The sequence below is a fragment of the Dermacentor albipictus genome, chromosome 5 (genome assembly GCF_038994185.2).
Source record: "Dermacentor albipictus isolate Rhodes 1998 colony chromosome 5, USDA_Dalb.pri_finalv2, whole genome shotgun sequence".
NCBI classification, from domain to species: Eukaryota; Metazoa; Arthropoda; class Arachnida; order Ixodida; family Ixodidae; genus Dermacentor; species Dermacentor albipictus.
Window position 1 is genome coordinate 106,471,568 of NC_091825.1, and position 15,712 is coordinate 106,487,279.

General features: G+C 43.1%; 1 protein-coding gene across 2 annotated transcripts in view; it reads left to right on the forward strand.

Moving 5' to 3' along the window:
• The first annotated feature begins 679 nt into the window (after nt 1–679).
• Nucleotides 680–15,712, forward strand: part of Orc3 (origin recognition complex subunit 3) — a 39,684-nt gene continuing 24,651 nt past the window's right edge. The window contains exons 1-8 of one of the 2 annotated variants that reach the window (XM_070538691.1): nt 680–823; nt 2,487–2,539; nt 2,787–2,912; nt 4,464–4,587; nt 8,626–8,774; nt 9,670–9,756; nt 9,820–9,953; nt 13,762–13,921. In XM_070538691.1, coding sequence (XP_070394792.1) covers nt 2,513–2,539; nt 2,787–2,912; nt 4,464–4,587; nt 8,626–8,774; nt 9,670–9,756; nt 9,820–9,953; nt 13,762–13,921 — 807 coding nt within the window. In that variant the 5' untranslated portion in view covers nt 680–823; nt 2,487–2,512. Of the gene's footprint in view, nt 824–1,976; nt 1,996–2,486; nt 2,540–2,786; nt 2,913–4,463; nt 4,588–8,625; nt 8,775–9,669; nt 9,757–9,819; nt 9,954–13,761; nt 13,922–15,712 lie in introns of those variants that run through there. The other variant, XM_070538692.1, reaches the window with a different exon arrangement.

Sequence of the window (15,712 nt, forward strand, 5' to 3'; positions counted from 1 at the left end):
GGCCCACGGCCGTTTAGGTCAGTTTACTAATAAAAACATAATTTTCTCTTCAGTGTCAACACACCTTTTTGCACTTCCAGGATCCGGTGACACCTTGCCTTCAAATATATATATATATATATATATATATATATATATATATATATATATTGTTACACATGAGGTGTTTTAATGCAGAACCAGATGAATCTGGTTGATAGGCGCGGTTGTTGAAGAGCGGTCTCGCGGCAGCTTGGCTCACGTCGTTCTCTTCCTTCTTTCATCTGGTTGTTTGCGCGGCAGGCGTGGTTCATGACAGCTTGTGACAATATACACACACACACACACACACATATACGCACACGACCGGGTGCATTCGGGTACTTCAGAGACGTATGTGTGTTAGATGAGCGACTGGAAAGAATGCTTACGGACTATCTGATATGTCCCACTAGGAAATTTCCACAGTAATTTTTAGAGTGCAGCTCTTAATAGCTTGTTTCTGCGGCGAGCGGTGGCTGCTTAATCGGGAGAAAGAGCGCCGTGAAGAATGAAAGTGAACACAGAGCCCAGCGGCAGATGACAGAAAGGCCACATCGAAGAGAGGAGGAGGAAAGCGTAGGAGGAGGGTACAGTGTAACCATGAGGCAGAAAGTGGAGGAGCAGGGGAGGGGAGACGGCCTGCGTATGCGCTGAGTTGCTGGCGGCCATGGCATCCACAGCCGCTTGGGCGATCTCATGCATTTCCGAGATGGGGAGGGCTACGCTCATCCACGGTACCGGCATAGGTGTTCTGTGGTACCAGCGTGTTTGACCAGTATCACTGCTCCTGCAAGAGGCAATGGCGAGCGGCTACAATTAAGGCTTGATGTGACGCTTCCTTGGGTGTTGTTGCATGCCGACGCTGGAGGCACGATTTATTGGTGGAACGAAAGCGCGAGAAAAAAAAACGTAATGCCACACAAGACGGACTGTGCAGCGACATTGGCTACGATGTGGCGCCAGAGTAGCGTGCATCGTCTACATGGAAACAAAGTGCTGCATGAACAGAGGTCTGTCTGCGGCAGCTGCTGTGAACCCACGCGCTGCCTCTCGCGATCTCCCGATTAGCGAGACAGACACGCCACACTTTGCTCCATTTAGAATGTGCCACACGAGACAGATTGCACTCAGAGATGCACTCAAATTTCGCATTAGGGAGTATCGTAATTGGCGGATTTTCTAGTTAGCATTCAACATTGTCTACTTAAGTTGACATTGAAAATAAGAGCGGTTAATAATAAACAACAGTGATACAAAAAACGAAACACTATATAATGTTGAAGCAGTCAACATGAATAATCTAAAAATTAAATGCAGCTGTTTGTCCAGTCAGTACAGAAATACTACGCCCCAATAGAACGGTGCGCTTCCGATCGCGATCGAGTCCAATTAAGATAAGATTACTCGATCGCGATTGGCTCTTTTCCACAATTAAAGGAATCAAATGCTCTTGAGAAGATCAATACACGAGACGTTCATTTGAGGGATCGCCAGCCGTTTGTGCGCAGGCGCGAGAGAAGGACTGCGGTGCAACGTTTTTAGAGAGATCTAAAAACGCTGCTGCGGAGATCTAAAAACGCTGGGCATGACTACATAGAATAACGCGTACAACACGTTTTCTCTCTCACGCCCGCTCTTACTCGCGCCTGCGCACAAACGGCTGGCGACTCCACAAGTGAACGTCTCGTCATAAATACCACCACTATTTCTTTGAGTGAATGGGTCACCTCGATAGACGATCCGCACTTATCAATTGAAGCACGTGGTGCAATGTTGAGTGGTTCCGGCTGGCACGCACAGAATAAAAGCCACATAAAAGCTCATGCTTCGGCCAAGCTTCGGCCCTGTTCAATAAGCGTTTTACTGATGCTGATCCAAGCGAGGACTGATGTCTCTCTTTAGCCCTGCAGCAAGTAATGGGTACAAATGCTCGCAATAGTGCTGCCAATGTGGTAGAAAGTAAAGTCACAGATGGTAAATTCCCTACGTATACAGCTACAATACAGCTGCTTTTAAATGACCCGCCGCCATACTTTAATAATTTAATATTTGGGGTTTTACGTGCCAAAACCACTTTCTGATTATGAGGCACGCCGTAGTGGAGGACTCCGGAAATTTTGACCACCTGGGGTTCTTTAACGTGCACCTAAATCTAAGCACACGGGTGTTTTCGCATTTCGCCCCCATCGAAATGCGGCCGCCGTGGCCGGGATTCGATCCCGCGACCTCGTGCTCAGCAGCCCAACACCATAGCCACTGAGCAACCACGGCGGGTTGCCGCCATACTTTCCCGTCATGCCCGTGGCTGTTTTCAGAATCGCAGCCGAGCCAAGCCAAGCTTACCAAGCGAGCCCGCATTACCCGCATGTTTTGGAACTGGCGCGCTTTATTGGCTTTATTTCAGGCGCACTCCGAGAACATGTCATTTACCTGAGTCTTTCTTTCTTCTGTGGTTTACTTTACAGTATAGCCTGACATAACTGTACTTGCAATGGAGGAGCTGAAGAGCATATCGCAAGTAAGATTGTGATCAGAATTGACTTGTTCTTCCGTGCTTGTCTTTCGTGTTTAGGATCCCAGCTCTCTCTTCTCTATCAGCCTCTTTTCCTTGATGTCCTGTTTCATACCGTAGGTGTCAGGTGTCCGCTTCATGGCGAGACAACCTCGAAACATGCGCTAACTTCTTGTATTCTTCCCCCCCCCCTTTTTTTTTACTGTAAAACCAAGCCGATATCTAAATTCTTTCTTATATGTTTGACTTACAGGCGTGTTTTGTTTCGTTGCCTCGGAAAACAAAACCAAACAAGCTTGTGCGATCTACGGAACAGGAAATTGGTCGCAGGTATACAATATTCCGGGAGACCTGGGAATACTTGGAAAGTGAAGTGCTGGTGAGAGACCGTCTGTTCGGTCTTGTCCGTACCCATCTCTTTTATTTCAAGTTTTTTTTTCCAAGTCTCATGATGGTTGCTGTACTGAAGTGTAATAATTATTGCCTTGGCTTCGAACGCGAATTCAGTTGAAAGGCTGTTGTGCTGCCTTTCAATTGCAGTTTATTGATAATTTTAGTGGAAGCTTCTAAAAGAAACAAGCCAGTTTTCAACAGGGCTGTTGAAAAGAGACTTGCGCAACGCAATGCTCATTCTTCACAGCTAGTAAAAGCGCTAACAACGTAGGATGTCCTAAGTGGGATGACCTCTCCTTAATGCATACCGTGCTACCTGAGGCCCCAACACACACGAGCAGCAGGTTAAACATACAACTTCACTGATACACTGCGGATTTACTTCACCAGCAAACCTATTTGCTGGCTGTTAGCTTCTTGTCATGTGTAATCAAATATAAAGCTTGTATGATCGCACAGCATTGTTTTATTAACACTCTGTCTACATAGTAAAAAAAAAGTGCAAATTATTGATTAGAAATAGAAAGGTCACGTTTCATAGTTTTGTATCGATCATAGTTTTGTATCTTGCTGTTTCTGTGCTTTTGTAAATGTTAGTATGTGCATGTAGGGACAAACTGTTGCACCCTCTGGCAGTGCAAGCACCTAGTGTCGAGACACGACATTGCGCATGGGCCTGTAAATACAGCCATTTTTTGCCAGCGTGTAGTCAGAATCGTTATGATTGCAGAAGGTTATGCTAGGAAAGTGGTGTATGTTTCAGTTAGTAGAGGGCGCAGTGCATTCTCGCACATCAAAGGCTAGGTGGCGCGCGCCGCCGCCACCCGATTCAAAGGGTTGAGCCTCAATCATCCATCCATCCATCACACCAGTTGAAACAGACACTGCTTTCATATAAGCTACTGCTATCATTGCGTTCTGACAGCACGCTGTCATAAAAATTTACTGCCATTTTTATGCCTCGACACCTGGCGACACCTGGCCATGCCAGGTGTCGACACCATGCCTCGACACCTGGCGTTTGCTATGTAAGAAAGCACAAGGATGCAATTTGGCATGTGCTAACAGATCCTATACTATTAAGTCCTTGCCTAACATTGCTCCCTGGTTTTGTGCCAAATACAGATGTTCTTGTCTGATCACCTCAGTTAAGCAGCACCAGGCTTGGTTGGTTTTTGTGGGGGACTCCACATAGAAGCACCTAGCATCTGACAGCTTCTGTTCTGCCATAGAATCTGCCTTGAGTATGTCAGTTGCAGTATCCATTGGAGCAGATTCTTTAGTGACCAGATGATGATTTAACAAAAGGGAAAGAAAGGTCAAAATCTGAGATTAGCTGTAAATATTTACTGTCATTCCTCACTGTAAAAGTCCAAAGCAGAACCATATAGCATGTGAATATTAAACAAACTAAAGAGAAAACAATTGGGCAAGCCTGATTCTGAGGACTGCTTGTCTTGGCTTGAAGTCAGTTTTCTGTGCTTTTCTTCCATTGAGCTGAGCACGCTGGTAACACTGCCCAACATCTTTTTCACAGAGGTGCCAGGCAGAGGCACACACTGATGTTCTCAACAATGTAATGTCATTTGTTCAGTCGCATAATCCTGCCTTGACTGAGGCATCGCTGAGACTGGATATACCTGTTGCAGCCCTCATGATGGGTATGTGCTTTTTGTGATAATAATACTTCACATTAGTAATACTACAACCTTATTTGCATAAATTGTTGTCATCCATGCTTACAAAGGCTGCAGAAGGCGTCACTGACGCCCTTACAGGTTGCAGGCTCAACATGAGGTCTAGAACATCTGTCCAAGCACTTCCCACTGCCTGTATCTTTCACTTGCCAATCGTCAGCTGAAAGTTATATCCTCTTGTAACTATATTAATCACAAAATTCGAAAATTTCCTAGTAATAACTTTTTATTTCAACCAGATTGATTTTTATACAAGTTGAATGTTCAGTATAGTCCATAAAACGAAAAGAAAAAAAAAACATTGCTCTACCTGCTCAGCATTATAACTTATGGTAAATGGACAGTACAGTATACCATTTGGAGAAATAATGCTTATGCTTGCACGAGATACGTGGCAACCAGAAATTGTGACTGCCAGTGATTGTCAGCAGTAGTAATAGAACTCCTTGAAAGAAAATGGTAGCAAAAGATTGTTGCAGAAACTGGCTTGCAAGGTTTTTCATCGTACCGGCGGTTTCTAGAAGTAAATTTTTAATACCAGGATGACCTTTCACATTCACGTGGCATCTTACTTTAATTGACCACTTATATGAGAAGGTACATGCTAACAGTGGATGTTACATTTTTCTCTCATGTGACAACTTGCCTGAAATTTCGCATAGCATGCCTGTGATATATATTACCTTCTTTGGAATGACCCGACTTTCTTGCTAAGTGTTCCACATTACACTGAATTCAAAATAAATAAATTCTTTTTCTTGTATTACTGTCTTTCTGCTTTCTGTCCTTTTAATATTTTTGGTTCTGTAATTCTGGTCAGAACAGCCTGTCATAATTTATCGGCATCAGCTGCATTCAATACGCTGAGAGTCCACTGCAATTAAAGTTTCACATGCTAAAGATTAGAAAAAAAAAACTTTTTTCTCTGATATATATTTTGTCCTTTATTGTTGACCACTAAGTTTTGATTGTTACAGTCCATTACAAATTGGTTGTAAAGCTACACATGACAAAAAAAAACCTTTATTGTGTTTTTTGTGAAAAAATGGCTGTGGCTTAGGTAAGGTTAAGCCCAGGATGCGAAGCATACTAGCCTTTATTTTAGTTGTTGAACCACTGTTTAGCCTGGTGAACTGCTGTTGCTTGGCTATATTTGGTTCGGCTAGACGAAGAAACAACTCATGCATTACTTCTTCGCCTTCAAGAGTGGAACGCGACAGCGTTCCCGTCGACCCGCCAAGGGGTGTAAGACAATGGGCTACAGGGCAGCGACTACGCGCCCCGCATTGGACGCGGTGAGCGTCGAGCAAAGCAGCGTTCGGCGCGGCAACGAAATGTGCGCCTGAGCAAGAGACGCACGCCTTAGAAACAGCGCGTTTCTAAGGCAACACCGCATTCACTAGAGGCGCTTTTGTACCGCTTTGAAGCGTTGTACTCGTGGCTCAGTGGTAGCGTCTCCGTCCCACACTCCGGAGACCCTGGTTCGATTCCCACCCAGCCCGTCTTGCAAGAGTTGAGCCAAAGCCACTTCTCCTCTGTCGTGACGTCACGGTGTCACGTGATTTCATGGTCACTGCCGCGCCTGAGGAGCTGGGTTGAGCCCTCGTAATATGCTTCGCATAAAATTGAGCTATCAGTTGCCTGTGCATTTGCTAGCGTTAAACAGGTTATATACTACTGCCATAGGGATGCATAGCATTTTGTTTGTTGTTGGTGCTGAATAGCTCCACTTTTGACTCTGTTCATTGGATGGTGCTCACTGTTGTCTATGTGTTGAACTGTTGTCTTATTTTCTGTGCAAGTACGCATTTGTGTTTATTGTTTCTCATTCTTTCATCCCTTAGCATGCATTAAACCTGCAATGCCATGCCAAGCCTCTTGCTTGGCTAACCTCTCCAGTTATTATAAAACTTTATTTCATTGGCATGTGCATATTTTCATACTTGCTGTTTGATTAGGTTGTCCTCCTGATATGTGTTTGGAATATGCACGTTGTGTGTACAATAGGTAGGCTACGTAGTGCAAAGAATATGACAAGAAGTGTTCAGGAGGATATTGTCCAAGGCTAGTGGACTGGCATAACGCAGTGCCTACTTTCTGAGCAGTTTCGCTCAAAAGACCCGATATGCAAAATAGCTTATCTTTTTGTACCTTGCTGTATAGTTCAACACAATCAAAGTTCTGCATGCTCATGTGGTGCTAAGCTCTGAAGTGGTCATAAACTTTGTGTACTTGCACTGTGGCATTATGTAGCTCTATGGCAATCGTCATTGATGGTTTTTGTTGCGGTTTTTGTTTAAAGTGCTTGTGTTGACCAATAGCAATGTTAAATGGACAAATGCATAAGAGCTCTTGTTCATACATAACAATGCATGATCGGTTAGTGCGGCACGAGCTCTTGTGCGTGGCACAAGACGTCAGAAGTTTCTAACTCTTGCTTTCTTTTACCTTGTTGTTTGGTAAGATATTTACCTATGCATGATGTGATATCTACTAAAGGGTACCTCGCCAGGCCCTATTGCAAATTTTACTTCTACCCTGGAAGTTCTAAAACACCGTCTAGAGATCGTTTTACCAAAATAATTTTCTTGATTGCTTCATTATTCGAGGAGATAAAAGAAATTGAAAGCCATGTTACTAACTGCCATGAGGTGAGCGTGGTTTACAACAGAGACACACTCTCTCTCTGCCTCCAGTAGTGTCCGCAAGCGACGTTCCTTCCCCTACTTCTCTCATACCAGAGCCGAGGGACCACATTAGGTTCAATAGATGAGCCCTGCCACCTTGTTCTTTTTCTTCACATTCAGCACATTGTTCGGCACAATTGTCCAATTTCTGGAGTAACGTGCCATGGTGTGTGACATTGCTAGGACTGGTTTTAGAAGCACCACGGCATTTGTGCATGTTACCTTGACTCTCTTACTGGGAACGTGCCTTTCTTGAGATGGAGGACACACCACATATGGTTTGAAATTTCAGCTGTTCTCCTGGGTGCACACAGCACTGTAATGCTTTGCAGATACGGTCATTAGTGTGTGAAGTAAGCTACGCACATCCATTCAAAATGGCCAAACCTCATGAAGGGCCCTTTAAGTTCACAAAACCCAAACACCATGCCACATCACACACACAAAAAAAAGAATTGCGACAGCTTCTTCATCTTTTCCTTCTTTGGTCATAGAGTGTAAATTTGAACAAAAAAAAGATTGCATGGCACTGAATAAAAATAATTATTCGAGTAATTAGTACCATTATTACTATTTCATTTACAGAACTCTCCATGACTGAAAAATTATATAGACGTTTCATTTCATGAACTCTGATTATGTGCAAGCATATGGGTGTTGTTCTGGCTTTGCAATATTGCCCGATAGACCTGCACTGTTGCAAGCCACCTAGCATTTTCTTCAGGAGCCCACGTCTTTTGGTAGTCTTCGACTCGCGCTTGGCGTGGTGCCGCTTGCGTTGCTGCTTCGTTCTTATTACTCAGTGCTTGGCCTCTCGATCACCAGACGAACCCAGTACATCCAAGGCGCACACTGAGTTCATAGCAACTGATAGAGGAGGTGAACTCAGTGCACCTCGTTCTATCCTCTTCCTCTGCGACACTCTGCCTCCTTCCTCCTTTGCCGTACGCTCCTCCATAAGTTCCCTGGCGCACACTCCTTCTCTCTACCTCCAGGCACCCTCCTTCTCCAGCATTCACTTCCCTCTCCCAGCTCGGCAGCCTCTGGCTTAATCTCGCCAATTTCACAGACTGGGCATGTACACTTGTGCATAAATCACTCCACCTTATGAAAAATGCTATAATGGGCTTTCTGTTAAGTTATTCTTGGCTAAGTCAGAATTTTGATATATCAAAGTCAGCATAGCAAAAAGATACGTTGGGCTTTGGGGGGTAGCTAACGAATTTTCATCTTCCATTTTGGGATTTGGAACCCTTTGTACATCTTTGTGATTATCAATGACAAGACAAGCACTCCAATTCTCTCACAAATCCAGGTGTCAACATGTCTGACCACAATGCTGTCTTCGATCTTCTGGCGACGAAGCTGCACACATCTGTTACTCAGATGGTTGCTAGGCTACATGCAAAGGATTGCAATTCCATTGCTGCTATGATACAGAAAGTCGTCATGGACATTATGCAGGTAATTTGACTGACTTGAAGCATTAGTTCGACTTCTCATTGCTCAGAATGCACTACAGTAAAACTTCACTTGACAAAGCACGACATTAGAGTGCTTTAATTTGTCTGTAAAGATACTGCACTTCACAGAATACTGAGTTACCCAGAACATTTGCAGGAGTGCCCATGTTGGCGCCATCTTGTGACCATAGAGGACACAGTGCTATCATTGAAGGGAGCAACCATATTCTAGTTAGCTGCTGGCATAAACAGTCAGAAGGGACATAATGATGTCCCTTTTAATATTTCCTTCAACGAGAGCACCCATGTAACAAAATATATTGTAACATGTTGAGGTTGGACATAGCATCACAAGAGACCACTACCAGCATTGCTGCTGCCATCCATGACACTGGCAACATGGTATTCCCTAACTGTAATATGTTTACAGACAAGCTAAAACTATCTATTAAAGGAACATTCATACTTACTGCAAGTAATGGACTTTTGTGTGTTGCAGTGCTAAATAGTTGATGCTTAGGAGCGACATGCCCTGTACAATAAGGATCATTATACAAGGGCTCATTACGTGCATTCAATATGTAATCGATGTTGTTTCATTGAAATCAAGAAAGCATGAGGGGATAATCTGATAAAAGAGCTACTGGGCAAGTATTTGAGTGAAATATGAGGTCACATATTGGAAGTAATTGTTGCTTGTGTACAAATTAGGTGTTCTCTTTCATATTGATGCAACCTGTACTTGTAGGTAGCATGCACTTGTAATATGTTGCATTTAAATTGACATCAGCAGAGAAAAATAGTGTTCATCTGTCATTGATTTTTGTACACATCAACATGGTGTTGCTTGCAAGGGATCATGCCACCAAGTAAGGCATGATGTTTGTTGTACTCAGAGATCTGGATCTGAAGATGCCGAAGTCAAGAGAAATGTATGTACGATGTCCATGCTGGCAGAATGGCATGAATCAGCAGTGGTTAAGGTAAGTTGCTGAGTGAGGTGTATTGTGTAGATGGATTCCTTGAAAAACCGGTCCCACTGTCAGATTCCAGGCTCACCATCCAAGCGACAGAAGAAAAGCGTCTGTGGAATTTGCAAGGAAGACCCTATTATTGTCATACTGGAAGACTTGGAAGGATTTAAGGTATCGGCCTTGCAAGATTTCATACTGATTTGCAGGTAATGTTTCTTGCATTCACTAGGAGGGATGGGGCCATTGGTCGGGCAGTGTGCTAAGGTGTCGGGCTGTGCTTGAGGAAACCGTGGGACGGGGGTTCCATTCCATGCAGCACCGAATAAATTTTTTATGTAAGAGAGCCATATGGCTCATTGAGCAAAAAATCTGGTGTCACGCGTCTGTAGCAGTGAAACGACACCTAAATTCCCATTGATGATTGGATACAACGCCACAGCACGAACGCGCCTTAACGGAGCAGAGTGGGTGAAAGGGAATACTTGCTGTGGCAGTAGCATGCCAGGTGTTGCGTGAGGGGCAAGGGCATTGCCACAACACCAAGTCACTCTTGCGTTCGGAAGCCTGTGTTATCCGCGCATTCCTTGTCCGTGCAAGCTCTCACCCACATTCTAACTGTGCCTTGGTAAGGCCAAATCAAAATGTGCCAAGTGTCTCAATGCACTCACTTGCCCACGAGTTCCTAACTCAGACCCCTCAGCAGCGTTCAATCGGGCATTAATGCTTTCGCATTCGCAACTTGTAAGAAATGCTTAGGTGTCCTTGGATTTTTCTTTTTATACCTAGGAGGGAGCATCACATGACTGTGTGGAAGCCTAGTCATATAATTTACAAGAAGGCTAATGTTAAAAGAACCCTCACTACATGATAGGTAAGCAGCAACATCTAGCCACCTTGCATGTTGCTGCGAGGGACCGAGAGCATGGCACGATACGATCATGATGAAAGCATGCTGATCGCTGTCACAAGAACAAGTACTGCCAGATGCAGGGCCCTTTAGCCTAGAGTCAGCGTGCCACCAATCCCCCGAAGAAAAGGGGTTGGGCACTGTCAGTAGAGGTTGACTTGCCAAGGCTAGCTTTATGATGTCATGCTTCCTATTAATGTTTTTCTTACTCTAGGTCTCAATTTCTCTCTATACTGCCTAGAATGAGTTCTCTGGTGCCCTGTCACCTTGTAAGCAGAAAATGCATCTCCTAAATGTCTTTCTCTAGTTGCAAGAAGAGTACTGCAAGAGTTATGTTGCTTGTGAAAACTCAACTGCAGAGGAGTGTTTTAGGTGCAGCTTAGTGGGAATGTAGATTGCTGTGTGTTGTTAGGAAATTTAGAGACAGCAGTGGCAAACATTGCATTAATTTGTTCCAAATGGGCCCGTTTGTCAGGACTTGCAAACGGCACCAAAGAATTCCAAAGAGAAATTGGTTTGATTTTTCTACAGAAGAACTTCCTGCCAAGTCTCAAAGACATCAAAATGCCTTATGTTCGACACAAAGGGAATCAAGGCATATTGAAAAAGGACACTAAGAGAAAAATGATTTCACCTGAATTAGTAAATTACAGTAACCACAATAGTAACCACAATACAATAACCAGAAATGCCACTCTTATCATGAGAAGACACTTGGTAAGCCAATGAGCCAGAAAAAGTGCAAAAATGAGAGCAAGCAACTTTTCACAATTTTTGATAGGAGAATGTAAATCTCCTCTGCATGCAGGGCCATAATATTTGGCTCATATGTTCATAGAGCCTCTTCTACAGATTGGCAACCTTTTCTTGCTATGTTCAAAAAGTGTTTTAGCGCCCCTTTAAGGTGCCTAGTGATTGTCTTGATGTCTCCCTACTCATCCTTTGTGTTCTCTTGCACTGTATGCAATAAATTATGATTGTTTTATTACTCTTCTAGAAACATCAGCACATTTTCTTCTTTCCATGAGGTGGCTCTAGTTGATGGAAAAGCTGTGACTGAACACAATTATTGCTTAGTTCAAATGCCCACAATTAATTGGAGCATGTTAACATTGTGAGCAATGTTGAAGGTCATGCTCAGCTTGGTTCTACCGAATGTATACTTTATGGCTGGCTCATAGAAGGTGCCACACTTATACAAATAAAAATGACAGGGTAGCAGGAAGACTTGGCAGGAAGTTCTTCTGTAGAAAAATCAAACCAATTCAGTCAAAGTGTTTCTGACCAAGAACGACTAAATGATGCTTTATGTCGAATTTATAACTGGTGTGAAAAATGGCATATGCAAATCAATTTTGATAAATCTGTTTGCATGACAGTTACGAATAAGAAAACTCCGTTGATGTTTTCGTACGCTGTAAATAATAATGTCATTAAGCGTTCCACAAAGCTGAAATATCTTGGCGTAACTATCACTAGTAACCTCAACTGGAATGAACAGGTCAAAAACATATGTGGACCAGCCGAGCGCAAGCTTGGTTTGTTACGGCGTAAATTGAGAGATGCTGCACCAGATATTAAACTTAAGGCATACACTACCATTGTTAGACCAAATTTAGAGTATGCTTGTATAATTTGGGACCCTCATCAACAATACATAACAGATAAACTAGAGCGCATTCAGCGAATGGCGGTTAGGTTTATTTTTTCTGATTACGACAAAACTCACTCAGTAACCTCCATGGTCGCCAGGGCTGGTCTCACTACGTTGGCTGTGCACAGGAAAATCGCGCGCCTTAAGTTTTTATATCAACTCTATCACGATAACCTGAACCTGAATTCCAGTTTGTATTTGAAGCCTCCTGGAAGGGTTTCACCACGAACTAACCACAATTACGCTATAATGCCTTATGTGCCAAGAGTTGATGTCTTTAAGCACTCTTTCATTGTCAAGACAATTGTGTGGAATAACTTGAATTCTTGTATGTTTCCGAGCAATAACAGGGTGGACTGTTTTGAAGAAAATTTGACTGCATTCTTTGCGTGAACTTTGTGCTCTGTATTCCCACCCTGTAACCGCCCGGCAGGGCTCACAGTATTGGAAATAAATAAATTGAATTTTCTTTCATGGTGAAATGCAGCATAATAAACCTTTGCCTTTTACTGATTAACTGCAGCCTACCAATTATAGGCAGGACACATTATGTCATGGGAGCTGGTACTGAATTCTCACTGTAGTGCTAATCCTGTTTTACATCTATGTAATTTTCTTGTTTGGAAACCTGTGTTCTTAGTAGAAGTGACACTGTGGACATTTTGTTACACTCTAGCTTCACTTACTTCTATTTGCTCTTAGTAGCTCTTTAATATGTGTGCAACATACTGAACTCATCCCTATTTTTGTAAACTGTATCTTCATTATCTTCTTTCTGGTGCCATTTAATACAATCTGTTGAAAATTTAGGTTTAGCATGTCTTGCATTGCACAGCAGCAATACAATCAGCCGGCAGTGCCTCACATTTCTCTGTGAGTTTTTTTGTGTATGCATGTGTGGAATGTGTGAAAGTTCTGAGAAATAACATGGTTATATGAGCAAACTTCACTTATTTAATGTGTACTGTACTTGGAAAGCACCAACCATTTTAGATACCTGCATGGTATAAATCATTACTACCAAACGCAACAAAGGGCTAACATGTTACACGACCACACGGTGAACCCACCAGCTACCCAGATGTTTGTCTTCCAACACTTTTTTTCTTGCGCACTGCACATACTAACTGATTTTGCAGCACAGGTCTGATGAGAAGTTAACATATTTGCAGGATATTTCAAAACATAATTATTTTTGTTAATGCTTGCGATTCTGAAGCATTACCTTGGCATGCGTATTTGTAGCAGCAGTTGTTGAACGTTTATTTTCCCATTGTTACAGCTGACCCATATGTTGTTTTCCGTGCAGATATGGTTTTTCTTTTTTTTTTTTTGCATTGCGATGCACTAGTGGCATTGTTCATCTTACTGTGTGACCAAATGCCTGTTGAAGGGTGCAAGTATCTCTGAAGCCTGAAACTGTCTTGCTTGGTGCATGCCCCTTTTCTTTCAGCAAATACCTGGAGAAGCTGCCTATAGTTCTCATCTTTGGTGTTTCAACAACTGTAATGGCAATACACAACATGATCCCACAGAGTGCCTCATCATGCCTGGCCATTGAGACATTCTTTCCCATGCCTGTTACGGAGTACCTGAGTCAAGTTTTCGAGAAGGTAAAGTGGCTGCATTCATCTTACCACTCTTTCTTTTGTATTTTGGTTTTCTTAATCAGCAGTGGTTAGACTAATGCTACGTTCACATTCGCGACAATTTGGTCTTGTTTGGCATGCCATTTCTCAGAGGAAGACCGTAGCGCGAGTACATGGGTAAAAAAAAAAGGTGTTCTGTCTCTATCTTTTTTTTTCTTCTTATACATGTAACTGTGCTACAATTGTCCTTTTAGAAAAAAAGTTCATGATTCTTTGCAGTGGCTTGCATGTCAATTTCAACAACTTACAAAATATATTTTGCCTGCCAGATACTATATCTAGAGGAGTGCTAGCCTGTTGGTGTTATGATTTTGCACAGAGATTGCATTTTTGTTGTCTCATTTAGCAGCTAAGCACGTGATGTTAGTGTTTGTCAGATTTACTCGTGAATGGTAGAAAAATATGTGTGCACATTTGAATCTCAATAAAGGGGACTCTGACACAATTGAACTCAATGTCGTGGCCTGTTTGAATGTTTGTGCTGCTGTTGCTGCTCTGAGGGTTACTTATTTTGTACATGTGATTGCACATGGGAACACTATTCCACTTTGCTGGTTCGGCTTGCATTGTTGACAGCTATGTGCTAGATGTGCTGATGGCAGATGTTTTTAACTTTGTGGTGACATTACAGTAAGGGCTGCTATGAGCTCTTGACTTACTTGGATGTGTCCAGAGTCATTGGAGGCGGCAGTGTGTTTCATAACAAGTTCAGGATGTACATGTTTGCACTGGCACACCTAATGCATGCTGGTGAACTACCACTGCTGGGTAGCAGTGCACATTTATGTGTGCCTTATGCTTAAAAAAATTAATTGCCCCAGAGCCATTAAAGCCACCTGCTGCTTGTGTCTAGCTTCATGTGGTTGTGATTAACAAAATTGGGCTTCTTGGTCCCCCTTCTTTTCGTAGCAAATGCATGTGATTGACAGTGCTGGCATTTTCAGTAGGACTAGCGCCCGCGTGGACCATTAGTCTCTGTTGCTCGATCTGTCCAGTCACCACAGAATCATTAGATTGTATGCTTAACAGGCCTTGAAAGTGAACACACTAGAATGAGTGCGATGCCTTTCAAAGGACACTGTATTAACTCCTGTAAGACCCACAATTTTTTTTCTGGATTATTTGCAAGGTGCAGGCCTAACACGAGGCAGGCTTACGAGTGCTTACTGAAGCCTCAAACTCTGCTCAGACTGCTATTCAGAATAGTGCAACCATTCGTGGTTGGCTATGAACACCTTTAATTAATCATCCTCATGGATTCCGCTGCCCTCATCGTTTGATACGCTGTCGTCATCAGCATTCTCCGAAGCTGGTTGTCCCCTGTACTGTCCAGTTCTGTTTGAGATTGCTGTCACCTTGAAGCTCTTGATGAGCGCATGAAACAAAATCACACATGCCATGTGTTCTACATCCATGGGCACACCTTTTGCAGCAACGCCCTCTTCGTGCACCTAAAAGCATGATGCAGCTAAATAACAAGCTGCAGCACAGCTGATGCTGTTAAAGCGTGCTTAACCTATATCACATGATCCGGTGCAGTACTTAAGATGATGCTAATGTTGGCAGGACAGTAACTTGTGCCATCTAGTAGCAGCATCAGTTAGACACAAGCACTGTGCGAGGCTTAGCAAAACTTTTTTTCCAATAAATTTTCGTTCCAAAGTGGGAGCGGGAGCCTTACATGAGGGTGGCACCTTACGCAGTTAAATATGGTCTATCCCTGAAGAATCTTTTTTGAAAGAACCCAGTTTGCAA